Source organism: Volvox carteri (assembly GCF_000143455.1).
Source record: "Volvox carteri f. nagariensis unplaced genomic scaffold VOLCAscaffold_15, whole genome shotgun sequence".
Taxonomy (NCBI): Eukaryota; Viridiplantae; Chlorophyta; class Chlorophyceae; order Chlamydomonadales; family Volvocaceae; genus Volvox; species Volvox carteri.
The window spans coordinates 787,566-812,375 of NW_003307558.1; the positions used below are offsets into that span (position 1 = coordinate 787,566).

General features: G+C 58.3%; 4 protein-coding genes across 4 annotated transcripts in view; 2 read left to right on the forward strand and 2 right to left on the reverse strand.

The window, feature by feature from the left end:
• The window catches only part of VOLCADRAFT_59517 (uncharacterized protein), a gene marked incomplete at both ends in the record, with an annotated part of 8,755 nt that extends 5,977 nt beyond the window's left edge, over window positions 1-2,778 (forward strand). Inside the window, 5 exons of the mRNA XM_002949579.1 lie at window positions 360-528; window positions 1,164-1,333; window positions 1,569-1,742; window positions 2,208-2,289; window positions 2,677-2,778. Coding sequence (XP_002949625.1) covers window positions 360-528; window positions 1,164-1,333; window positions 1,569-1,742; window positions 2,208-2,289; window positions 2,677-2,778 — 697 coding nt within the window. The remainder of the gene's footprint in view (window positions 1-359; window positions 529-1,163; window positions 1,334-1,568; window positions 1,743-2,207; window positions 2,290-2,676) is intronic.
• Window positions 2,779-4,361: 1,583 nt separating this feature from the next.
• Window positions 4,362-9,205, reverse strand: VOLCADRAFT_120777 (uncharacterized protein). Its single transcript, XM_002949683.1, has 7 exons — window positions 8,746-9,205; window positions 7,520-7,662; window positions 7,283-7,390; window positions 7,132-7,138; window positions 5,974-6,094; window positions 5,554-5,601; window positions 4,362-5,165 (listed from the first exon to the last, which is right to left on the reverse strand). The coding sequence occupies exons 1-7, from the start codon at window positions 9,055-9,057 to the stop codon at window positions 5,149-5,151; spliced, it is 756 nt and encodes a 251-aa protein (XP_002949729.1). The 5' UTR covers window positions 9,058-9,205; the 3' UTR covers window positions 4,362-5,148.
• A 5,083-nt stretch (window positions 9,206-14,288) lies between these two features.
• On the forward strand, window positions 14,289-18,117 carry VOLCADRAFT_90047 (uncharacterized protein; the record flags this gene model as incomplete). Its single annotated transcript, XM_002949580.1, has 6 exons — window positions 14,289-14,323; window positions 14,518-14,586; window positions 14,637-14,776; window positions 14,969-15,062; window positions 15,746-15,917; window positions 17,839-18,117. 6 exons carry the CDS (start codon window positions 14,289-14,291, stop codon window positions 18,115-18,117), a joined length of 789 nt encoding a protein of 262 aa, XP_002949626.1.
• Window positions 18,118-21,651: 3,534 nt separating this feature from the next.
• phV15 (extracellular matrix glycoprotein pherophorin-V15) overlaps window positions 21,652-24,810 on the reverse strand; it is a gene marked incomplete at its 5' end in the record, with an annotated part of 5,252 nt that continues 2,093 nt past the window's right edge. The window contains 4 exons of the mRNA XM_002949684.1: window positions 21,652-22,200; window positions 22,703-22,983; window positions 23,346-23,472; window positions 24,074-24,583. Of these exons, the coding sequence (XP_002949730.1) occupies window positions 22,140-22,200; window positions 22,703-22,983; window positions 23,346-23,472; window positions 24,074-24,583 (979 nt within the window). The 3' untranslated portion in view covers window positions 21,652-22,139. The remainder of the gene's footprint in view (window positions 22,201-22,702; window positions 22,984-23,345; window positions 23,473-24,073; window positions 24,584-24,810) is intronic.

Sequence of the window (24,810 nt, forward strand, 5' to 3'; positions counted from 1 at the left end):
TGAGGGGAGGGGAGGGAAGGGGAGGGGAGGGAGGGAGGGCTGTTCCCCCGGGTGGGACGGGCATGCGAATGGAAGCGGGCCCCGCAACGCACAGCGCGATGTACATGGGTGGGTGGGGTTGTGGCGGTGGTGGATTGTTGGGGTGTCCATTTTACCAATCCCCAACACCCCCCGCGTCAGCCCCGGTGCCACCGCCCCTCCTCCACCTCTCCAATCCCACGCCACTCTCATCTCACCTCGTCAGCTACATGTCCTGCTCCGCCAGCGAGCGGCACCTCCCCTGTCAGACCCCCAGTCGCGCTAACCCCCCGTGCCGGCCCCCTTTATTTACTGCAACCGCCGAAATAACCCCCCAAAAGCGTCCGTAAGCTTTATGAGAAATATCTGGAGTGGCGGCCCTCCAATGTTGGCGCCTGGGTTCGATACGCCGACCTGGAACGGAGTCTGGGTGAGACGGAGCGCTGTCGTGCGCTGTTCGAGCTGGCTATTGCGCAGTCGCTGCTGGACATGCCTGAAGCCCTGTGGAAGGTGGGTGCCCTCCTGGGGAAGGAGGGAAGGAGGGAGAGGGGAAAGGCAGGGCCGGTGGTGCCCCGTGTGTGTGTGTGTTCCTGCATGTGTGTGTGTGTGTGCGGTGGGCGTGGGGACGGAGGCAGAGGCATCGGCGGAGGCCTTACGGGACCGCGCAGCGCGCGAGTCGGTGGCGAAATGGAGGTGGCGAGAGGGAGGTGGCGGGCAGTGAGGATGTGGGAAGTGGTGTGGTTGAGCTTGTGCAGGGGGGGAAGGGGGTGTAGGCCGACACAAGCGTGTGGTGGCAGGGTATGAGGGGCAGGAAGCACGACCTAGTTGGTTTGTAGCTCTCGCTTATGGCCCCCGCTCCCCGGCTGTTGCCGACCCTTCGGGTCCAGGACTGCTGCTAATGCTAATGCTAATGCTGCTGTCCCATTTCCGCAACATTTACGGTTTCGTCCTTTCGCCCTTACTTGCTTTGGGGGGAACCAAAGGGTTTGTCCCTAAAGGGAATGACAGCCCTTCGGTTGTCCTAAAGGGCGCCCCAACCCCTAGGATGATTCATGTCCGCCACCTCCCCGCCACCTCCTCCGAACTCACGATGCCCGAGTGTTACATACATTGTACCGCATTTCCGTACGTGCCGTTCCCGCTAGGCCTACATTGATTTCGAGATCTCCGAGGGCGAGCGGGAGCGGGTACGGGTGCTGTACACTCGGCTTCTGGACCGTACGAAGCATGTCAAGGTGTGGCTGTCGTTCGCCCGCTTCGAGGCGGCTCTCATGCCTGTGGCGGCAGCGGAGGGCGCGGAGGGAGAGGCGGCAGGGTGAGGATCTAAGGGCCTGCGGAGGGGGCCCTGGGGGCCCGGGCGGCAGTTTGCAGGGGCAGACGTAGGAAGATGGAGGGGACGGTAGGGTTGATGTGTGTGTATGTACGTATGTATGGTTGTATGGTTTCCCCCCTCCTCACATGATCTTAGTTTCTATATCTCCCCGGCAATCCCAATCCCAATTCACACTCCCCCAACATATATACATACACACACACTCTTTCCCCCGCAGGCAGCCGCAGGCGCCCGCGGAGGGTCCCGAGTCCGCCCCCGCCCGTGCTACCCGCGCCCGGGCAGTGTACGACCAGGCCTTCCGTACACTTCGTGACGTGGCGCCTGATGCCAAGGAGGAGGCGGTAATGCTGTTGGAGGCTTGGAAGGCCTTTGAGCAGGAGCAGGACTGGAGGTGGGGCGGGAGGGCGGGGCGGGATGGAGGGGACATGATGGAGGGGACATGATGGAGGGGGCGGGAAAGGGGAAGGGGGGTTACGGCGGCGGTTTCCAGGCGGGCCGCCTGGGGGGCGGACTGAGGGGGGGGCGGGGTTTTCCGGCTGTGATGATGATGGCCCGTGGCTGGCGGCGAGCTGTGTACTACCAGCTGCGTGTGCCTGTGTTTTAGTGAGCTGACCCGGAAATGTTAAGTGAAGATAACGTCACATGGATACGGCGAGGAAGTACCATGTAAGTGTGTATGTATGTATTTATGTGTATTATCTGGTGTTGGAATAAATTAAAATTCCAATTTAAGGCTGAAAGCTCTCGAGGAAACACGTACCTTGGCCGGCCCCTCGTCCCGCCCTCCCTGGCCCTCCCCGGACGGCCCACCCACTACCCCCCTCACCCCGCCCCGCAGCTCCCCAGCCGAGAGGAGCAGCCGGCTGTCGGAGGTGGAGAAGAAGATGCCCCGCCGGGTGAAGCGCAAGCGGGCCGTGACCACGGAGGATGGGCACGAGGTGGGAAGCGGGAGCCCCAGGGGGGGGGGGGAAGACCTGTGTCTGTCTGTCTTCTTATCTGTCTGTCTGTGTGTGTGTGTGTGTGTCTGTCCATATGTGCATGTGTATGTGTGTGGTGCGTTCGTCTGGAGACGAACGACGTTTTCCTCTCGGTGTCACTTCTCGGACAAAAGGGGCCACTTCTGAACCCCCAAGAGGCTACTGGCGGCAGTGCTCGCCACCGCACCGCATCACCCGCTCTGTCGCCAAGCCTCTCTCTCTCTCTCTCTCTTCCTGTTCCTTCCTCTCTCCTTTCCTTCCCTCACTTCCCTACCTCCTTCCCTGCCCCCGGCTTCCCCTTCATCCGCCTCCCGTCCCTCTTCCCAACCCATTTCGACCCCAAAACAGGTGGGGCAGGAGGAGTACTACGACTACATCTTTCCGGAGGAGGGCGCCGCAGCGCCCGGCCTCAAACTGCTGGAGGCGGCATACCGCTGGAAGCGACAGCGCCAGGGGGGCCCACCCGGAGGCGAGGAGGAGGCCAGGGCAGGGCCCGAGGGCTTTGGTGCGGCCGCGGGGCCGCCGCGGCCCTCCGCGTCTGAGGCGGCGGCGGCTTTCCTTTCCAGGCTTGGGGCTGGCATGGGTGGTGACGGTGCGCGCGGCGGTGACGATGGGGACGAGGGGGATGTTGGGATGGAGGTGGACAGAGGGGGAGCCCAAGGTCGTGAGCCAGGGAGGGGGGGACACGAGGAGAAGGATGCGGGAGTAACTGGCCGGGGGCGTGGTGGGGACGCGGATGAAGAGGATGGGGACGGAGGGGGGGACGGTGGAGAGGGGAGCAGGTCGCGGCGGCGGGGTGGCAGCGGGGGTGAGGATGATGATGATGATGAGGAGGATATGGACGCTAGGTCCCGGGACCGGCGAGTAAGTGGTGGCGGGCAGAGGGCTGAGCGCGAGCATGAGGCTGGGGACGGGTTGAGAGGGGTTGCGCGGGGCGGGGATGAGGAGCGGCGACAAGGTGGCGAGGAGGAGGGCGGATCTGAGGGGGAACTTGCAGCGGGCCGGGGACGAGGACGGGGCCGGGGAGGGGAGGAACGGGGGGGGGAGGGCCGCATGAGCGAGTAGAGCCTGATGGATGTTTGACCTCGGAGTTGACCATAGCAGTAGAGGGGGGGGAAAGAGATGACCGTAAACTTGGACCAACATTTTGTTCGCCAATGGCGCGAAGGGTTTAAGGTCATGGGAGAGGAGGGGAGGGGAGGGGAGGGGGACTAACTGGATACGTGGTCTCGCACATCGCCACGGTCGCGGCGGACCGACGTCGGGTGGGTTGTGTCGCGCCGTATGTGTGTCGGTTGCGGGGATGTCGCTAGTCGCTAGGGATGAGGCGGCATTGCCGCCTCATCGCCACTTTCTCTTGCTGCGCCAGCACATACCAGCTACCATCGCGGTGAAGCCCTCGTTCCACAGCTGTACCTTTCCGCTCAGCCTTTCCGGACCCTTCTTTCTCATGTTGACAGAGTAACAATTAGAGGGGGAAAACGCATGTGTGTGTGACGTGGGGTGATCAGGGCAACGGAGCGGCGCTGGCATCCGAGCCCCTCCTGGGCGCGTGTTTGGAGCTGGTACATTCAACTGTACAGTATTGTTACTGTACTGAGAATGGTCCTAACTAAGGTGCCTCGAAAGGCTCTTTGCTTACGGCAGTGGGCAGCGTGGCGGCGATGAAGGTACTGGATGGAAACCAAATACGCAAAATGCACGAGGCGATGTGTGTAAATGTATGTGGAGGGGCAATTGAAGGTATGCCACAGGGCAGAGGGTGCTGGTGGTCACGGCTGTTGTTGTTGTTGGGCTGGTATGCGTTACTGCCGAGTTTTGTAAAACCGGGACTGAAGAGGCCAATTGCAGGCCGCAGTGTAAAGGTGTGAGGTAGACGTGTACATCGGGATAAATTTAAGCGAGACGTTTCAGACATGTGCTGAAGTGTTTTCTTTTGCAAAGCCCAATTGCTCAGCTTCAACCTCTTTGCGGTGCCTACAACGCTTTCCCCCCGGCTGGTGCGGTTGATACAAGATCCAAAAGGAAAGAAGCAAGAAGAGGAATTAAACAAACTTTCTCAACCTCTGCAGCTCAAGGTACGTGTAGCAGTGCAGCAGTGAGGCCAACCCATGGGTGCGCACAAGTGTGCGCTTTGCAAGTAGCTTCTCATCCTTTAAAACGCAAGTTCGCGGCGATGACTGCGAGGGGCAGGGTGCACAGTGCAGCCCCGCTCTTTATTTCGCTGTGTAATTTTAATACAGGGCGTTGGAGATATATATATTCGCACGCGGCCCCAGGGGTTTGCAACCAAACTCCCAAATGCTGCGCAGGGTTCGTAGTTGCAGCGAAAAGCCCGGGGACACCGCCCTGAGACCTGCCCTGCGCCGCCGCATCTGTGCTCCTAATAAAGGAGCAAAACAACTATCGCCCAGTGACGGAGCCAGCCGGCGTTTCCGCACCGGGCTCTGTGTCGCTGTTCCAATAGGACACAAACGCCGAGAAGGAAGGAGCGCCATCCTGGCCCTGAACCCGGCCCATCCCACCCACCCCATACACAGCTTCAAATGGCCACTTTCCACACAACCCAGAAAGTTGTAGCAAAAGATGAAACGCAGCGGAATGACCGCGAACGGACGTCACACACGCACTGACGCTCTGTAATAACACCATCACATCTGCTTCTTAGGATTAGAGTATGGAGGTTATAGAGGTTCAAGCCGAACTCCCCCTCCCGTGCTTCCTCCCAGCTCTGCCTCCATCCGCGCCGCGCCCTGTGGAGGTCCCAGCCGGATGTATTCCCTTCCTGGTCTGTCAGAGCACAATCTTGGCAGAGCTACGCTAGAAGAGGTAGGACGCTGGGGAGCGGGGAAGAGTGGGGGGCACGGCAGGGGTAAGAAACAAGGCACGAAGACCAGGCTGTCTCTGTGCGTGCGGAGCGGGCTGGAGGCAAGGTGCAGGAAATCCCGAGGAGAAATTTTGCGCCGACGAGCTTTGCAGCTCCATCTGCAACTCCTCCTTGCCGCCTCTGTTTCCAAACCCCCGACGAGATTTTGACGGAACTGCCCAATAAGAGCACTACCGCGTATAATGGAGTGATACGTTTCGCGCGCTACCTGCCACACGGATTTGAGCAGCAGTGCAGGTGCCTCACCCCCATGTGCACAACCCGTGAAAAAGACCAATGGAATGAAGACATAACATTAATATTTGTATCAATGGTAAAGGTCCTCTGTTCCAGCTCACCTGGAAGCTTTCCCACCGATTTCGTGAACTGCTGCGTGTACATGCGGCCTGCAGCATGGAAATGGGGGGGAGGCCAAAAATTGGAAGGCGAACGGCGCGAGCTGGGGAACATCTTCTTTGGCAGGTCGACGACCATGCCATGAGATGACCACGGGAGTCAGATCGAGCAGGCAACCGGGGAGAAAGTGATGCACAGGCTGGGTTGGGAAGGGCGTGGCAGCCTGATCGCCGTTCGCCATGCCACACCGTCACGTCGCCTGCTCGACATTATGATGACACGCTGTCGTGGTAACGCCTGCCGTTCGGCCTGCCATTCCTTGGCAGGCTTGGCGCAGGCGCCGCCTGCCTCTACCTCAGCAGTGATACCCATCCCGCAACTTTCAGGCCAAAACCCATTCTTCATTATCGGCACCCACTTACCCACACGTGGCATGACGCACCACACCAACGTTAGGTTCAGCGGCCGGCCACGCAGGTTGCGGCCAGGGTCGATGAATGCGTACTTGGTCTTATGGTTGCTCACTTTGATGTGGGCCCGTGCCTGCAAAACGCATACACATATGGGGCGAGGAAGGTGCCACGCGGTGCGAGCTAAGTTTCACGCTGGGGTAGGGCAGCTGTCGTACGGCAGAAGGACACGTTCAAACGCGCCTCCCCTTCTGCTTGCCTGCTGCTGAACGATGAAATCCCATAGGACGACCTGATTAACCCGGTTTTCGGGTGTCTCGTATTCAGCTTGCACGTATACAAACAATTGTTTCGTATTCCAGGTAAAGATGCTCCGCAGATCTGCGTCGAGGTCGAAAGTCACCACCGCCTGCGAATATGCCGTTCCACCAGTCGTTCGAGTTACCAAAATCTATACAATTGTGCAGCTTCCACGTACTTGCTCTTGTCCGGCCTGAGACTGTACCAGGCGACGCACATCCCTTAATCCAAGCTTAATCTTTGGGTTTGATTTATGTAGGAGATCTGTTGTGCAAAACAACGACCTCCAATTATAGACTTCCTAGAGTAAGCAGTGGTGATCAACGGTTCTCTTGCCTGTCCCTGTCGTCAAAAGGCACAGGACTGCTGCCACCGTTCCAAAGAAGGTGATGACAGTATTTGCACGGGTCCAGAATGAATGCATGGTGCTTTACTTTGCAAGCGTCGACCTAGTCCCCCGAGATGCGTGACATTAACTCCAGGCTTGTTCAGCCAAGCTCTAGACACGTCGTTATTTCATCCAATAAAGTATAACAGACCGCTGGAAAACTGAAACGGGATGCCAATTTCTTGCCGTAACTATGTACGGGGCCCCGTATGGCTTTTTAACTTCCATACGCCAAACACGAACGCCATTGCAATGGAAAGTCGTCATACCAACTTCCAGCCTTCTTCCAGGATCCAATTGTAGATCCTGCAAATTAAAACGACCCGCATACCAACGCAACCCTTCCATCTGAAAATCCACTCCCATGCAGTGCAAAACCCCCTTCGGCCCTTGCCCGGTCAACTTGTCGCTCCCACACCCGCCATCAGGGCCCCTCCTGGAGTACACGCACAATAAACTTCCCAGCTCATCATCTCCCTCACCACGCAGCTGGGACATGGCACCTCGGTGGGGGCGGGGTCCAGCAGCAATGCATCGAGTGCAACCCCACCCCCCCTTTTCACAGCAGCCCCCTCCCCACACACCTTCCCCCCGCCCCTCACAAACACACCAGCGACACACCACGCCACTCACAGCGCGTACATGGCCTCCTTGAAAACCGCGCCATCACGCAGCCTGATGATCTTCACGTCACGCTCAACAGGCAGCCACCAGCAGGGAGCCTTACCCCCGCTGCCACGACTAGCAGCAGCAGCAGCAGCAGCAGCAGCAGCGGCAGCAGCGGCACCAGGAGCACCAGGAGCAGCAGGAGCAGCAGGAGCAGCAGCGCCAGAAGAACCCCGCGGCAACCCCCCCTCGTCCGCCCTGCACCTCGCCACCATTACGTACGACAACGCGCCGTACGGTGACGGCTCCAAGTCGAACCCACACGCCGGCAGGTCGCAGCGGTCCACCATGAGGACCTCCAGGGAGGGGCAGGCGGCGGCCAGGCGACCCACCGCGGATGCGCCGAGCTGCGGCCGGTAGGAAGAGAGTTAGTTGGGGTTGGTTAGGTGAATTCGGTAACGTTTCGTTTCAGTTGTTGGTTGCAATTAAAAGCCGGTGGCAGGCCGAGTGAAGCCGCTGCGCTGAGGTTGAATTACATGTATATATATATACGTACGTACGTACTTAGTTATGTAGCATGTACGTACGTATGTAGTATGTATGTATGTATGACTTAGATTACACTGTGGGCCGCGAGAGCCGGGGGCCGAAGCCGAAACACAGCGCAAGGGTCGGGAGCACACAGCACAAGTCGGTTAGTCTTGTGTGCTCCCGACCCCGACTCAGACTGCCAACACTCTACGCAGCCACTCCGCAGGCCCTCCATCCGGGGATGGCGCTGCAGTGAAGACCCCACGAAGGGCTCTCAGGTCCCGCTAGAGCGAGTCCACAACTCTAAGCTAGGGCAAAGTCAAAGGCTCTCTGAAACAACCCCCCAAAACACCACAAACGAAAACGGGATTCGAAGGGAAAACAAACAAACAAACACAAATTCGGTCAGGGCAGTCCCGGCAGGGGAGGGCTCCTGATATACCTAACAGGCCAACAAAAAACCTCCAAGAGAGAAAGGCTAAGAGAGCTCGACACCACAAGACGTCTTGCAACCACCTTAAAACAACTGACCTCCACCACCTGTCCCTTCCTGGGCTGGTCCAGGGGAGAAGTAGCCATAGAAAGAAAACGGACCACGCGTATGTATGTATGTATGTATGTATGTATGTATGTATGTATGTATGTATGTATGTATGTATGTATGTATGTATGTATGTATGTATGTATGTATGTATGTATGTATGTATGTATGTATGTATGTATGTATGTATGTATGTATGCATGTATGTACCGTCGATCATCACCACCACCATGGACCCCCCCACTCTCCCTCTGCCGTACACACCTCCGTACAGCTTCCCTCCCACCCCCTCCCACCCACCCACCCGGCAGCAATGTCGCAACCTCAGATTGGTGAGGTGGCGGCAGCTGCTCAGCCACCGGACAAGCGACCCCTCCGTGAAGCCGCCCGCCTCCACGCCGCTGACCTCCAACCGCACCTCCCGTACACACGTGCCGCCACAAACCCGCAACTGCCGTAGAAGCGCGTCGGTCAGCCGGGGCAAACCCACCAGCGCCAGCGTCCGCAGGTGGCGGAGGCGGAGGCTGTACGATGTTCGACGCGGCGGCGGCGGAGGGTCTGCATTGCCGGCGGAACAGAAGTGGCGGCGGCTTGCGGCGTCGCTGCCAATCCCGCCGGCGCGGAGGTCCTTCGCCAGGCTGTCGTACATCGGCTTGCCGTACAGCAGCGACAGCATGTCTCCGTCGTCCAGCTCCGTCGACCCGCAGGCCACGAGGCGCAGATCGGACATGGCCCAGCGCGATAACAAGACGACGTCGGCACCCGCTTCCGCCGCTTCCGCCACTGCCGCCGCCGTTGTGCCGTTTTCGCCACCACTGTATGCATGCGGCGGCGGCGGCGGCGGCGGCAGCCATCCCAGGGGGCCTAGCAGCTCCTGCCTGCGAATCGGTCCCGTACAACAGACCACATGCAGTACATGCAGCTTGGGACAGGCCGCCAGGACGGCTCCCAACCCCGCCCCAGATACAGCGCACATCCTCAAGCGGAGGTCTTGGAGGTGGGGACACGCCGCCGCCACCGCCGCCAGACGGGCGTCGTCGACGCACGCGCCGACATCCAGTGCCAGCGCCGTCAAGCCCGCCGCCGTTGCCGCCGCGGCAGCGCAGATCCGCCGTACAATGGCTGCGTCGAAGCCCCAGCCCAGCGACAGGCTGCGCAGGTAGCAACACGGTTGGCGCTCGGCGGCGACGGTGGCGGCGCTGTACGACGCCAGGTGGCGGCACCTGGCGGCGCCTAGATGGGTCAAGGCGGTGGCGGTGGACATGACGGCTGCCAGGTGCTGTTGTCCCATCCCGACACAACCCGAAACGTCCAAATGTCGTAAACCGCGCAATGTACGACATATCGGTCGCAGCCATTCAGTATGATCCTCCTCTTCCTGCCGTTGCGGCTCCGTCCCGTCACCGCCGCCGCCGCTTTCACATCCCTGATCACCACCGGCGACTGGGACATTGCTGCCACCGCCGCAACCACCGCCGCAACCACTGCTGCCGCCGCCGCCGCCGGCAGTGCCCCCAGGGGCCGTGGACAAGTCTTCACGTCTGTGTCCATGTCCACGTACGGCATCCCCGTACGATAGACCGCGTCCCTTTACGGAAAAGAAGCCCCCTAGGTCCATATCCTGGAGACTTAGCACTGGCCCGGGGGGCGGGGGCGGGGGGGTTAGGGGAGTGGGTGGGGGGAGTGGGTGGGGGGAGTCAGAGGGGCAAAGGACCCAAGGGACCAAATGACGGTGAAGGGCCCCAGCAGCCGGAAACTGCCCCTCCCCTCCTCCCCCTCCCCCCCTGGAGCGCACTGAGCTGCAACTGGGGGGGAGGGGGATGAGGGGGGAGCTTCCAAACCCCCGACGAGACAGAGAGTGCCCGGGCCCCGGAAGAGAGAGGAGGTAGCTCTTGGCAGTTACGTGTGTGTTTCGTCGGGGTGCCCTCCGTTGTGACAAGGGCCCCCTGGCCCCCCTGCCCGCTACAGCGGCTGGCAAGTGCTCGTCCCCTCAATCGCGGGGGCGCTATGACCCTTAGGGGACGTCAGCAGGGCCCCCTCACCCCTCACCCCCTCACCCCTCAGGCAGGTCATCGAGCCCACCGCCTCCCTCAGAGCCAAACCGAACTGCAACACCCGCGGCCCGCAGTAGCTGCTGCTGCTGCTGCTGGCTGTAGTGGTGGTGGTAGTCGGAGGCGGAGGGCATGTACGGCACCCGGAGAGGTCCAGAGTGGCCAGTCGGGGGCAGCAGTACTGACGGAGGGGGGAGGGGGTACTGTGTATGTGCGCTAAGGTGCAGTATAGGGAGGTTAATGACGTAACATACATACACACGTACATACGTAATGGACATACATACATACATACACAGGTCACGCAATATTCTCCCCTAACCCACCCAGCCAGACGACATCCGCGCTATGACGCTCCCTCCTCTCACCCCCTAAAGAACCACCCGACCCCTCCAACATATATACAATTATACAATTATACATACATACATACATACAATTATACAAACCTACATGCATACATACACACACATCTCGCTCTCACTCACACTCACCTGCAGCAGTCGCAGCTCCCGGCTCGCCCTCACCACCGCCCGCGTCGCTACCAGGTGCCGTAGATGGGTCCCGTAGCCCCCACATAACAACACCTCCAGAGGGCTGACATCCCTACTACTGCTACTGCTGCTATTGCCAACGGTCAACTGGGACAAGGGTGGGAGCGGCGGCGGCGGCGCCGCCAGACCCGCGTTAGCGGCAGCGGCGGCGGCGGCGGCGCTAGCTCCGGTCGTACCGTGCAGCATGGACGCGATCAGATCGTCACACCGCAGTTCGTTGGCCGAGCAGTCCAAGTACGTCAACCGCCAACCACCGCTGCCAACCACTCGCCGACCGCCGCCTCCAATGCCGTCATCGTCTTCCTCGCCGCCGCCGCCGCTGTGCGTGTGTAGGTCTGTGAAGTGCGGGATGGAGGTGTGGGGGGTCTTTTGTGTTTCGTTGTACGGCACTGAGGGTCTCTTCAGGATGCCCTCCAGCGCTCTGCGGAGCTGTTGGGGGTTCAAATTTCAGCAGGGGGGAAGGAGGGGGGGACGTACATGCAAAAGTTGTATGGAGGCAACTGATGGGGGAACGTGTGCGTGTGTGTATTCGTGGGGGGAAAGAAAGGGGGGGGAACAACAGAGAGAGATTCCCGACATGAAGTTGGGATAACACTTTAGCTGCAGTTTTTAATGGGCCATACGGGCGTTATTCCGGGGGTATGTGCGACCCCGAAGCTACCTCCTCCTCCTCCTCCTCCCCCTCTTTCGGCCCCTCTTCTCTGCCCCTTCATACACACACACACATACGCACATACACGCACACGCCCTCCCTTCTCTTCCTCCCCTTTCCCATCACTCACACCAAAACCCACATCACCATCATCATCATCTCCAGTTCCCCCGCAACTCCCAATACGTGTTGCCGTACGGGGTCCTCCTCACCTCCTCACCGACTGGGGCGGATTGGCGGGGCCAGCAAGACAGCTCCGCAGTACGGCAGCGCACTCCGGAGGCCTCCCCGCTCCCCACCAGCACCGCTGCATCCCCCCCACAACCCAGATCACACAGCCCCACCCCGTCCAGCTTCCCCCCACACCATCCACATCGCCCACCACCACTCCTCCCGGGGGTTGGCTGGTGTGGGTGTGGGGGGTGCTGGTGCTGCCGGTGCTGACGTTCCTGACACCCCAGATTACGATCCAGATTACGATCCAGATTCAGATCCAGACCCCAGTCCGGGGCCCCCCTGGCAGATCCCAGTGGCGGTGGGGGCCAGGGAGGCTGATACACTGGCGGCTGCGGCCAGGAGGCGGGGGGGAGGTGGGCGGAGGGAGGGGTCTCCGGACAAACCCACACGCAGCCCAGTGAGGTCATCTGTGTAGGGTCCGGCAGGGAGCCTGTGGCCTGCACTGGCCGGGGGGTGGGGGGGAACGAGGGGGGGGAGGTCATGGTGACTTAAAGTGGATGAAGGGAAGGCGGATGTATGTGGCCATAGTACGGCAAGCCGTCCTGACTCAGACGCGCCCGTTGGCCCCCACTAACCCACCCACCCCCCCTCCCGCCCAAACCCACATCCCCGGCGACCCCCACCCCCACCTCTACGTGGTCCTAACCCCCTGCTACAGCTGTGGGGGGCAGCCCGAGCTACAGCCCAATGTTCAGGTGGTTGGGTGGGTGAGTGGGGGGTCTATTTTAGGGTTTTGCCCCCCCCTACCCCCCCTTCGAGTACCCACCCGGCCCTGTACGACCCGGTCGGGCGGGTGATGCGCCGCCAGCACCCCGCTGGATGATCCCGCCAACAGCACGAGGCGACCGTCGTACACCAATGTGCGTGTTGCACGCAGCACGGCCTCCGTAGGTCGGAACAGAACGCCGTACTCCACTTGTACGAGGCTGCGGCTGCGGCTGCGACTGCGGCCCGGGGCGGGGACTGCCTCCGCAGCCGGTACGTGGCTCCCCGTGTGTGTATGTACGGCTGACGCTGCTCGGCGCTGCTGGGCTCTGCACATGGTGTCGGAAGGCGGGGTCGTGGCGGGCGGGGCCGGCTGCAGCCCCTGCCCGGGGAACGCGAGCTCCTGCCTCCTGCCCGACTGCTCCTCCTCCTCCTCCTCCCGCTGAGGCTGCTGAGGCGCCTGGCGTGCGGGAACATCACCACCCGCACCATCACAACCTCCTCCTCCTCCTCCTCCCCCGCCGCCGCCTCCTCCATCGCCGGCACCATCATCACTGCCCGTACTTGCCGTACCCGCGGCTTGGTTGGGGTTGTGGACCTGTGCAGCTGCAGCTTGCAGGGCCCCCCGCCAGGCAGCCGCCCGCAGTGCGTGTGTCGCGTGAAGCCGGGAGCGCCAACATGGACAGCAGCCGCCGGGGGATGATGATGATGATGATGGTGATGATGAGGGGGCGGAGGGGGGGAGGGAGGCGGTGTAGGTAGTACCTGCCATTGGGCCCAGTTGGGGCTCCAAGGCTGCGGGAGCGGGCCACATGATATGGCGGGGGGGAGAGTGGGGTGTGTGTGTATGTGGTAACGGGTTTGGCGGTGTGGCTTGGCCGATTTGGGGAGGGGAGATTGGGGGGGAGGATCTGTAGCTCGGACGGGGCGGGAGGGACCAGCGGCAGCAACAAAGAGTGCAGGCCAGGGGGCGGGGGTCAACACACGCCTGAAGGACGCGCAGGGTTCTAGTTGTGATGGTTGTTGTTGCGGTTGTGGCTTTGGGTTCGGGCTTAAGGAGTGCCCGGGCAAGCACCTTGGTGAGGAAGAGGCCTAATTGTACGGCGGGGTGCTGGCGCCAGGGTTGCCAGAGAGTGGCACCATATGCCGCCAAGGTTCGGCCGAGTTTATGCAAAGGAAAGGGAATTGCATTTTTTATGACTACGTGGATTTTAATTAAGGGGAGTAAGCATGGACAAGGTGCCATCTCAAGGGCGGTGGCATAAGGGCCTCGCTTGCCTTACCCGAAAGTAGGGAAGCACAGGTGCAGGCAAGCGCCCTTTTATCGCGACATCCCAGGTTGGATAACATAATTGCAAGGACTTCAGTCGGTAGGTCACATATATTTTGGCGATGTGTCGGCTGCAGCTCGATGCTTCCAGCGCAGACTACGCCACTTGTTAAAAGCATTTTTATGGCTCAAAATGACGACAATTTGGTTCCCTAACCTAGAGCTGTATGAATTTCGATATTTTGGCGATGTAATTATTTTCGTCCTTTCGACATGTAGTACAACACACGATCCATCCATGAATCCAAGCATACTCAGTAAAATTCCACTCAGTTGGGTGTATCCATAAGCCAGCAACAGGCTGCTTCAATCAGGAAGACAATTTTGATTGCCATTCTTCACTTACCCGCGCACACCGGCTTTGAACGATAGCTGAGTGTGTGTGGCCGAATCATATTCTTTTACGATTTCGTCACCATGCTTTACAACTTTATGCCATCTGGAGCCCTCCAGGTCCTCATTCCACTGTGAGTGCAGTGCACGCCCTTCCAGCTTCCCGGCGAAAGACCCGCCTCACGCTGCTCGTCAGCGAGCCGAATGTAGCCTGCTGAGCTTTCTTAGGTGCTGAATTGCTTGTGAGACTTTTGGTTAATGGAAAGCAGCAGCCTGGCGACGGTTTGCATACACCGGTCGCTCCATGTCCGCCGGCGCTCCTCGCCAGCCGCCCCGGCTGGTCCAACGCCATGTTTACTGCATGTTATGTTGAGAGTATTGCTCACATGTTTCTGCGGTAAGGCTCTTTCGCAAATTCCAACCGTCCTCCGTCGCCGCTCGCCTCAGAGGCGCCTTCCACCATGAGGAGCATGTCCCAAGCTCAGAGGAGGAACCATTTGTTCAACGCCCTGTGACAAGGAGGAAGCGAGCACTGGACGAGGACCCAGACTACCACGATAGCCGCCCGGCCCAAAACGATGAGCATGGTAGGTGGCTTTGTAAGGGCTTCGGACAGCGCCAAGCCTTCACCTCTCGCATGGCTTTCTAACATGTAGGATAATATTGATAAAAAAAATCTGCGCAAAGAGCTTATGGGCTGTGGCTAACCGCGTACCGCGTGCCAAGTGGCGCGCGGACTGCGCCAAGCGCCACCATTAATGTCTGCACCTTGCACGCAGGACCAATTAACAAAGTCGGGTACAGAGGCGTTCGGCGACGCCCATGGGGCTCTTACGCTGCGGAGATTCGTGACGCGAGCAGTGGAAAGCGCAGGTGCGTCGACTTTGGCAAGCAGCCGCAGCAGCCGCCTGCTGCTGCTGCTGCTGCTCCTCCAGTAGGTGCCGCTGTTACTAAGGGAAACCGATACAAACGAAACAAAAATAAAATTACCTGTGTTTGGTTTTCAAACAAAGAAAGTCCTCGGAATGCCCAAGTAAGTCGCATACCTTCATTCCGGGCGAGCGCGCCGATATGCACTATCATCTCCTACAGAGGATTAAAAAATATTAAACAACATAAAATCTCTTACTTTGTAGATCCCCATATGTTTATTTGCATATCTTAGCTCGGCGTGATATGTTCCTGTCGCAGTCGCCAGTCGGCAGAAGCACCGCCACGAGGTCCTAACGGCAGCAACCCAAATGGCGAGAGCCCCATGTCCAATGGATTAATCTGACCACACGCGCTAAAAAATTAGTATGAAGCTCGAAGACCTTTTTTTCCTGATTGTCATCCCCGCTGGATACCTATGCCATAACACGAGTCCAATTTAAGCCGGGGCCAAACTCTGCTCAAACAACGAAACAACAGCCAACGGCAGTGTCCTGATTTGGCATCCACCTCACATGCGACAGCGCGCTTCTGTTACTGCTGCTGCTACTGCTTATTTTACCGCTGCTGCTGTTCATGTTCCTGCTGCTTTACTGCGACTGCTGCTGCTGCTACTGCTGCCCCAGGTGGATCGGCACCTTTAAAACACCGGAGGAGGCGGCGCGAGCGTACGACGAGGCAGCACTGGCGCTGCACGGGCCCCGGGCCAAGACCAATTTTGTGTACGACTGCCAAATGCAACGGCAGCAGCAGCAGCAGCAGCAGCAGCCTGCGAAGTCCGTTCAGGTGCTGCAGATGGTAGGTGGCAAAACGGCGGAGGATAACTTGCCGTGCATGCGCGTGCTCACTTCTGCTAGCCTTGATGATCTTCGGAGCCGCTCGATGATGATGATGATGGGGGGGGTGAGGGGGAAATGCCGTGCGGGTGGTGGTGGTGGTGGTGGTGGTGGCACCTTGGGAAAAAGGATAACGGTTACCTGAGGGAGCCCCGAATCGAGTCACGGTAGGAGGGGCGCTGTCGTGGCGAAGTGGCCGACTACAGGTGGTGGCCACTACAGATAACGAGGGTACCTGAAGTCCCAGTTACATGGAGCATAAAGACCTATTAGTATCCTAAAAACATCTCATATGAGCTAGCAGAGCAGACAAAGCAGGTGGTCGTCATGCGGCTGTCACAGCGGGTGCGATGTGGCGGCGGCAGACTGGGTGTCCTCCCCCGCCCGAGGCGGGCACACCGAACCCTTTCCGTGAAACCCTAAAGTTTAACTGTCCTGGAATGAAAGGGGAAATACAAAGGATGTCGGCGGAGCAGCAGAAGCAGCAGCAGCAGCGTAAGTAGGGAGAGTTAGTAGAGGTGTCGTTCGGAAGATGGGGGCACGTGAAGGCAGGCGAGGGCTGTTGCAAAGGCCACATCGACAAACGTCTGCGGCAGCGAGCCCCGATCCCAATCTAGGAAAGAAAGAAAAAGACAGGCGGGGCGGGGGGAAGAAGATGTTTCTGAGTGGGAGGTGAATGAGCGACGCTCAAGTCCGGAAAAGGTACGGGAGCAAGGGTACTGCCGAAGGCAAAGCACGGCGCCGTGGTGCTGTGAGGTGGTGCTTGTGAGTGCTGTGGGGGCGGGCAAGAAGACATGAAGGGCATAATGACAGGCAGGGCCGACGTGCGTGTGTGGGGGGGGAGCCCCCGTCGTGAGAGCTCCCCACACATCGTTGGTGTACGTGTATGTATGTATGTATGTATGTATGTATGTATGTATGTATGTATGTATGTATGTATGTATGTATGTATGTATGTATGTATGTATGTATGTATGTATGTATGTATGTATGTATGTATGTATGTATGTATGTATGTATGTATGTATGTATGTATGTATGTATGTATGACTTAGATTACACTGTGGGCCGCGAGAGCCGGGGGCCGAAGCCGAAACACAACGCAAGGGTCGGGAGCACACAGCACAAGTCGGTTAGTCTTGTGTGCTCCCGACCCCGACTCAGCTGCCAACACTCTACGCAGCCCCTCCATCCGGGGATGGCGCTGCAGTGAAGACCCCACGAAGGGCTCTCAGGTCCCGCTAGAGCGAGTCCACAACTCTAAGCTAGGGCAAAGTCAAAGGCTCCTGAAACAACCCCCCAAAACACCACCAACGAAAACGGGATTCGAAGGGAAAACAAACAAACAAACACAAATTCGGTTAAGGCAGTCCCGGCAGGGGAGGTTTTATACATGTATGTCTGTATGTGTGCGTGCTCCCTTTTTCTCTCTCCCCAAAGTCCAAAGCCCAACTACAGCAAAGATCCCCCAAATCCAAATCTAAATCCAAATCCGGGGTCGTCCATGCGGAGGAGGAACGGCGTGCGACTAAAAACACACACTTTTACGTCCTCCGCGCGCTTTACGCGAGCCGAGCCGGCCATATCCCAGCCTTGCGTCTTCGTCCTTATGCATGTCCCAATCGGCCGAGGGTTCTTGCTTTTCGTCCTTACCGACCGACCGACCGTATTCCAGAAGGAATTTCAGAGTTAGTACGTCTTGGTCGCGTCATGGAGTTTTAGCCTTGACAAAGTATGCGCGTATGGGAGATTATGCACTCGTACGCACTCACTGAGAGGCCGTAGCAGCAGGCAAGAGGCGCCTGGATATGGCCAAGTACGACCCTGCAGTACGCGTACGGCAACGCCGGTAACCGTGAGCCGACGACCCTGTGGCTGCGCAGGTCTTCCGGCGTGACTCAGACGACTCCAACTGCTCAATGACCGCTCCGCTGCCGTACACGGATTACCTGGTTACCACGGATGCGCAGCGGCAGCGGCAGCAGCATCAACAACAGGACGAGCAACTGGAACATGAGAAGCAGGACGAGCAACAGGACGAGCAACAGGAGGGTGACGAGCAGGAGCAGGACCCCCAGCAGCAACAGCAACAGCAGCCGCGGCTAGAGGCGCTTGTTGAGGTCGCCCACTTCTTCGGTCGAAGGGATTTCGCAATGGCCTGAAAGCCGACATCCGCGTCCTGGTTCCCCCAATTACCAACTACCACCCAACTACCACCCAACTGCCACCCAACTACCACCCAACTACCACCTAAGCACCCATCCTTGTGGGGTGTCTGATTTGGTGAGGGGGTGAAGAGCACCAAGAGGGAGCCGAAGCAGGAAATAGAAACGGAATCGCGTGAATGCGACCCGGCGGCGGCGGCGGCTAGGCGGGGGATGGCGGCGGCGGGTGGGGGGGGTGGGGGTGGTGGGGGGGGGGGGGGGCGTCATGTTGGGTATTCTGGGCCCGCGGCGGGACGGGTGGAGGGGACCCGTACGGCGATTTTTGGGTGCGAGCATACCGTGGGCCCCCAGTACCTGCGTGGTGTGTGTGCGTGTGGGTGTGGGTGTGGGTGTGTATTTCCGGTATGAGACGCATGGTACCTGTCTGCCGTACGGACTATGTCGGTGTGGGGAAGGGGGGGGGAAGTTAGGGTGGTTGGCGGCGCCATTGCGGTGTGCGCCCTGGCTGCACCCGGACACTGCGGAGGATATTTGAAGACCTAGAAAAGGATGGGAAAGAATGGCTTCCCCCCGGGGGATGTGATACGTGCCTGTGTTGACATGCGTTCTCCCTTCGTATATGTCCGACTGTACGGCGTTGCGCCGTACACGAACTGTCTGACGCTGTGTGTATGTACTTATGTATGTATGGCGGATGTACGGTATTGTACAGCGCAGGAGGCCTATTTAACCAATGTACCATTTGTGCGCATGTGTATATGTGTGTGCATGTGCACATGCACGTGCACGTGCACGTGCATACTGCCGAGCACCGAAACCAGGTGGTGGTGGTGGGGGGAAGCAAATCCCGCCTGGTCTGGGAACGGGGGTTGGAGGCGTTGGACGAGGAGGAGTTGGAGGCCTTGGGTGTTTTTTTTTTGGAGAATCTTGTTGATTTGGTCGGGGGGCCCTTGGGAGGGGTGATATAGGTGATCCAGGGGGGGGACGGTCGGGGTGAGAAAGAGCTGCTCGGTCATGCAGCGGTTTTCAGACGGCCAGAAAACGAATCAACCAACAACGAACTGATCAACCGTTTTGTGACCCCAGCCCAGACATGTGTATCATATTATATTATTGTTGTGGTCTGCACCTCCCGGCCAACTAAGGTGCCCGACTAGGCGGGGAGCAGCTTTTTGACTGCACCAGCGCCGTCTGGCTGGTAGCCGCGAGGTCAATCCCGGTGGGGGGGAAGAGGGAGGTCTCTCGGCTAGGAGGAAGAAGCCGAGGTTGCTGAGGTGTGAGCACAAGTACCATGTACATGTTGGTGTGTGCGGGTTGTGTGTACGTACGTATGTATGTATGTACGTGCGTGCATATGCCTGAATGTACATTTGCTTGTACATAGTACGCATGTATGTAAGTATGTAGGTACATATATGCAGCGCGTCCGAGTTGACGTGTGTTTGTGTTGTATGTTGTGAAGGGAACACACTGCTGTTGTGTGTGTAGTGTGTAGTAGTGTGTAGTGTGTAGCAGCAGATCCTGATGGTGCATACACACACATACAGACATACATGCGCACGGATTACAGACATAAACGGTTGTATACCGTACGGCATTTGTACTGCAGGTATTTCTACCTCTGGTGGTCCATGCGACGAGTTGTTAGTTGTGCATTTGGGGGACCTCATTATTCCCCCCCGCGGAGTGATGATCGACGTGGAGTCCCCACACAAGATAAGAAAGCCCATTTGCCTTTTTGAAAGTGTTTTTTCCCTTCCTCCTCCTCCTCCCCTTCGTCTTCGTCGTCTTCGTCGTCGTATGTTGTTGTAGCTTTGATGGCCAGCTAGCAGTGTGTGTGTTTGCCGCTGCGCGCATCAACTGCGAACCCCCACGATTTTTCGCACGCATTTCTTTTTCTTTCTCTTCTTCTTCTTCTTCTTCTTCTTCTTTCTTCGCCGTCCCGTTCCCTTCCCTTCTCTAAGGGCGCGCGTGATAGGCGCGCGGAAAACGGTTTGGTGCCTCTCAATCAATCAGTCCTTTTTTTGGCATTCCATGCTCAATTTCAACCCGGTCTCTTGGTTGACGGAATGCCGTACACGTGATTACGGCAGGATTCCTCGCGCTCCGTCGGTTGATAGATGTACGACAATTGTCGTGTGCATTTTACCCAAGGGCATTTCGTCGCGTGTGCTGGCTTCCTCTTACCTTCCTTCATCGCGCATACGACAGATGCATGTTTATGCGCACATATGTATGTAAGTATGTTTGCACATATGTATGTGTGTATGTATGTAAGGCTCTACGGTGGCGGCCGCGGCTGCGGTTGCTGGATGCGAACTGGATGCGAATTACGTCCCGCCGGACGTCGAGGGGCACCAGCCGTCACTCGAGTCGCAACCTTGTTGCTGCGGGCGCAGAGATTTGGCCATGGCGTCTCCTTTTTTTTGCTTGCATTCGTAAGGGTGATGATGATGGTGTGTGGTGAAAGCGGACGTGGGTGCTGCAGAGGTGAAGAGGGTGAAGTAGAGACGTCGCTGATGCAGTTGGCGCTACTGCTGCTGCTGCTGCTGGTACCTGGGAGTGCGTGCTCCTCATGTCAAATCGTGGTTGTTGGTGTGGTGGTGGTGCTGGTGGTGGTAGGGTCCCATGTTGAAGAACAGAAACGTCATCGTGGAGGCGGTGCCCCGGTGTCGGTGCCCCTTGGCCCCGGCGTTGTGCAGCAGCGGCCGGTTGGCTCACGGGCTCACGGGCTCCTCACGGGCAACAGCCGCCTCAGGGCCCCGCGCTGTAAAAGCCCCGGTTGGGATGGGCCGGGTCGGGTCGGGTCGGGTCGGGAGCAGTCGGAAGGCCACCATGATGGCAAGGCGGTTATAACAACCGATGATAACAACCGACAAACAGCTCTAGGCGGTATGAACACCCTGATAGTAATTATTGGTAGTTGATAGTAGTTGATAGTAGTCAATCGCCATCCGGTTTACATGTGCAGAGGCGCGGCAGTGGCATTACCGACGTTCTTACGTTGCACTGAATAAAGGTCTCCAGATCGTATAAATTGTAGTTAACTGCCGTACAAGTAACACACATATATACAACTCAACATGACAAAAACCAAAGCCGCCATCCTGGTCCGTCCTCACCTTCGAGCCGTCTGAGAAATATCCCTCTGTCGTCTAACCAAGTAGTCAAGTAACGCTGCGCACGAGAAACGATCTGAAACGTTTAACCCCATCTCCTTGCATGCATTAACGTTCTCTTCGTGAAAGATTCCTTGCATGCCTGGTAATCTTCAAAACAGCCACAAATAGACGATACAGCCCCAGAGGAGGAAAACATCCTCAAACCATGTACCGCACAATGTAGAAACCATGTACTGCACAATTTTTCTTTCGCAATCTCGCATTCCGCCCGGGGAAATTAACGTTGCCCAACAAGAGGGACAATCGGCGTGAGCAGAACCACAAATAGTGCATTGTTACGAAACGCAAAAACTGCAGAAATAATATGATAGATGCTGGCTAGGAAAAATTTCAGCCCCCAAGCGGCCGCTTCGCTATCCGCGAACGAATCCCACGCGCGCTTTGAAGATGAGATCCATCGCGTGCATGTTGGCGGGGAGAACGGAAGCTCTGCTGGCACACAACGCGGTGCGCGGCGGGGCGTCTATGTATCCTCATGCCACACCTAAGCTGCAATCTAAACATAATTGGGGCTTCTCAACTGATGAAGCCATTTACTGCAGAAAACATCTAACCGTTCGAGGTTGCCCACTATAGACCTTAGCTGTTCGAGCCAGGCCTTGGCGGTGTCTGCAGCGCCAAAAGCCGACAACAGGCCTCGCTACTAAGCGCACTCCAGCATACCAGCAAATCCCAATTAATACTATACAATCTAAACGCTTTACAAGTCAGGCAGGAGAATTAATCACCCAAGCTTGCCGCGCGCGCAAATGACAGATGGAACCTCCCTACGGCCCCTAAAACAACCGCCGTTCATTGAAAAAGCTCGCCCCCTGTCGCGAGCTTCAAAATCTTCAATTACATTAGAGACGCCGCGAAGAGGGGACAGCATTTCTTGTCCGGCGAGAAGAAAGTGATCCTGCAGACAACAAAGAAGCTGTTTCTTTTACGGACGGTAGTGGTAAACCAGCAGCGCCTCGCAACGCTTCTGCATTGTCCTCTGCTCCGCTCCATCTCTCAATACGCTTTCAGAATCTCCCATCACGGCTGCATGGTCTTTAGAGCACCTTGGGCCTTACTCGGCTAAAACGTTTGGGTTTGCAAAGGCGGCAAGGCGGTACCGCTCGAAGCTCACACAGACAAGCACAATGGTCCATACGTGCAAAAAGAATAAAAGGAGTTCTGGGAGACACGCACTCACATAGAGTTTCGTACCAAAGTTTCCTTACCAAGTCCCCCTCGCGTAAACAAGGTCCTTCTGCTCTGCCGTTTCCAACCGCATGTATGTCGTCCAGCCCCATCCACCTTTCCCCCTCCCGACCCCCCTCCCAATCAGCGGACTCACTGCTAACCCATAATACGACAACACATCACGACAACACTTAGCCATCAGCTCTCCGTCAGCTCTCCGTCAGACTCACCAGCAAGTAGGCGGTGAGCCCGGGACGTTGTTGCAGAACGAGCCCAGGTCCGTGGCCTTGTCCAGCTCCAGGCAGATCTTGCCGCCGTTGGCCTGGGTCAGGTCCCACATCAGCGGCGTAGCCTTCAGGGTCTGCTCGCCCACGGCGCCCCAGGTCGGCGCATGGAAGGTGAGATCGGTCGAGTTGGCGGGCTGTACGGCGATGGCCACCACCTTGCGCCGCTTCGCTTCGTTGGCCCATATCTCCGCCTTCAGCAGCGTGGTGCTGGAGCCGCAGCTTCCCTGGAGCAAGTTTGGAGAGGGGGAGAGGGGGAGAGGGGGGAGAGATGGAGAGGGGGGAGAGATGGAGAGGGGGGAGAGATGGAGAGGGGGGAGAGATGGAGAGGAGGGAGAGATGGAGAGGGGGGAGGCCCGAGGGGACGGGAAGTTGCAGGAAGACAGGAAAGCAGGAAGGCAGGAAAAGAAGTGGTGGGCAGTTTCCATGCAGTGCAATGTAGGGAGCTTTAGAGCCTCCCTGCGAAGTTGGAGGAGGGTTATGCGTGCTTGGAAATCTGCAGCAAAACCTGCCCGTGCGCAAGACGATGACGTGCGACCGGGGGAATAGAAGTTGTACTGTACGACCATGTACGATGTGCCGTACTTACGGTCGAAGAGTACGGACTGATGACATCAGTTGTAAAGCAGTACAATGTGGTAGAACTCGTGCGCCCCGGAGCCTTAAAGATGAGGGGTATGGCGGCGAAGGGAGTGGCGCGGGGCCTGGAGTTGCACCTGGGGGGGTTGCGGTTGGGGGGTTGGGGGGTTGGTCAGCAAGGAGGGGTGGAGGGGCATTGAGGATTGGGGCCAGGGGCGCGAAGGGGGCGCATGTTGAACGTCCCCTACGAGAGCTGGGTATACGGTCCTGCAACACCACGGGGGCCGAGGGTAAGGTGGAGCGAACTTCACCTTTTAGTGAATAGGGCTCATCTCCTCAAGAAGGGCAACAGGGGATGTGGGGGGGCAGGCGGTAGGGCGAGAAAACAAGGGGGAAAGAGAGGGGGGAAGCATAATCTAACCCCGCATGGCATGCGGTGTATGAGAACTTCGACGTGTACGTGTGCGTGTACGGAAGTGAGAAAGGCTTAAGAGGCAGAGAGGACCAGGGTTATATAAAACATGGTGACACATAAAACCCGTACAGTACGGATAACCGTGTGGTGCGGTCCAGGACGGCTTCCCCCCCCCGGGGATTCCGGCCCACGGGCAGTTCGGTGGCCTCCCCCGTCGTCGTCCTCCTCCTCTGACGCCAACCCCCCACAACAACCACCAACCGCTAACCACCAACCGCAAATCTCAACCCTAGGGCCTTGTATTAGAGATCTCACGCACTTACGCGCATTTGGGGTAGGGAACTGGCTGGGCCTCACACACAGTCGACACGCTGGCAGACAAGCAGCTGGCGGGTATGGTGGGCCATTGCCCATCGCCGCCAACTGTTACGGTTACTCGATAGCCGTACAGAAAGGCCGGGCAACTGCCGCCGCTGCCGCTGCTGCTGTCGCCGGTGGCGAGCGACAGCCAGTGAGCCACTCGGCTCGTGACCCAGGTCTGCAGGCTGGCGGTTTCTACTGCGCTTTTGAAGGTGCCGCAGACCTTGATCTGGGTTTCGGAGCAGGAAGTGGTGTACGGCATGTCGAGCAGAGGGGCAGCCACCATTTCGGCCTGTGAGCTGACGTCAGCAGTAATTATCTCCGCGAAGTTGTCGCACTGTTCGGTCGTAATGCTGATCGGGTAGATGGGGCTGGACGGTGTGAGGGTGAGGTAGGCGCAGACCGTGCACGGGGTAGGGGTAGCTGGCGGCGGCAGAGGCGGCGGCGGCGGCGGGTAAATGGTAGGGGGGAAGCTGGCGACTGGGATGGCAGGGGGAAGGATTGGGGTTCGCGGAGTGCGGGTAGGGGTGGGGAGTAGTAGCGGAGAGAGCGGTTGTGAAGAGGGAGTAGAAGAGGTTTGTGGAGGCGGAGGAGCTGTGGGAAGGGAAGGAGGGGGAGGTAGAGACGGAGCTGGGGAGGTAGGTGGAGGGCGGTGAGGAAGGGAGGGGTATGGAGGCGGGGGTGGCGACGGCGGAGGCGT

What these genes read in the sequence shown, in the direction of transcription:
- VOLCADRAFT_120777 (XM_002949683.1), bottom strand. Translation starts at nt 9,057, where the DNA reads ATGTCCGATCTGCGCCTCGTGGCCTGCGGGTCGACGGAGCTGGACGAC. An exon ending in TCGTACGTAATGGTGGCGAG is followed by an intron (nt 7,391 to 7,519) that starts GTGCAGGGCGGA and finishes TGCTGCTGCTAG; the next exon opens with TCGTGGCAGCGGGGGTAAGG. An exon ending in GTGCGTCATGCCACGTGTGG is followed by an intron (nt 5,602 to 5,973) that starts GTAAGTGGGTGC and finishes TCCATGCTGCAG; the next exon opens with GCCGCATGTACACGCAGCAG.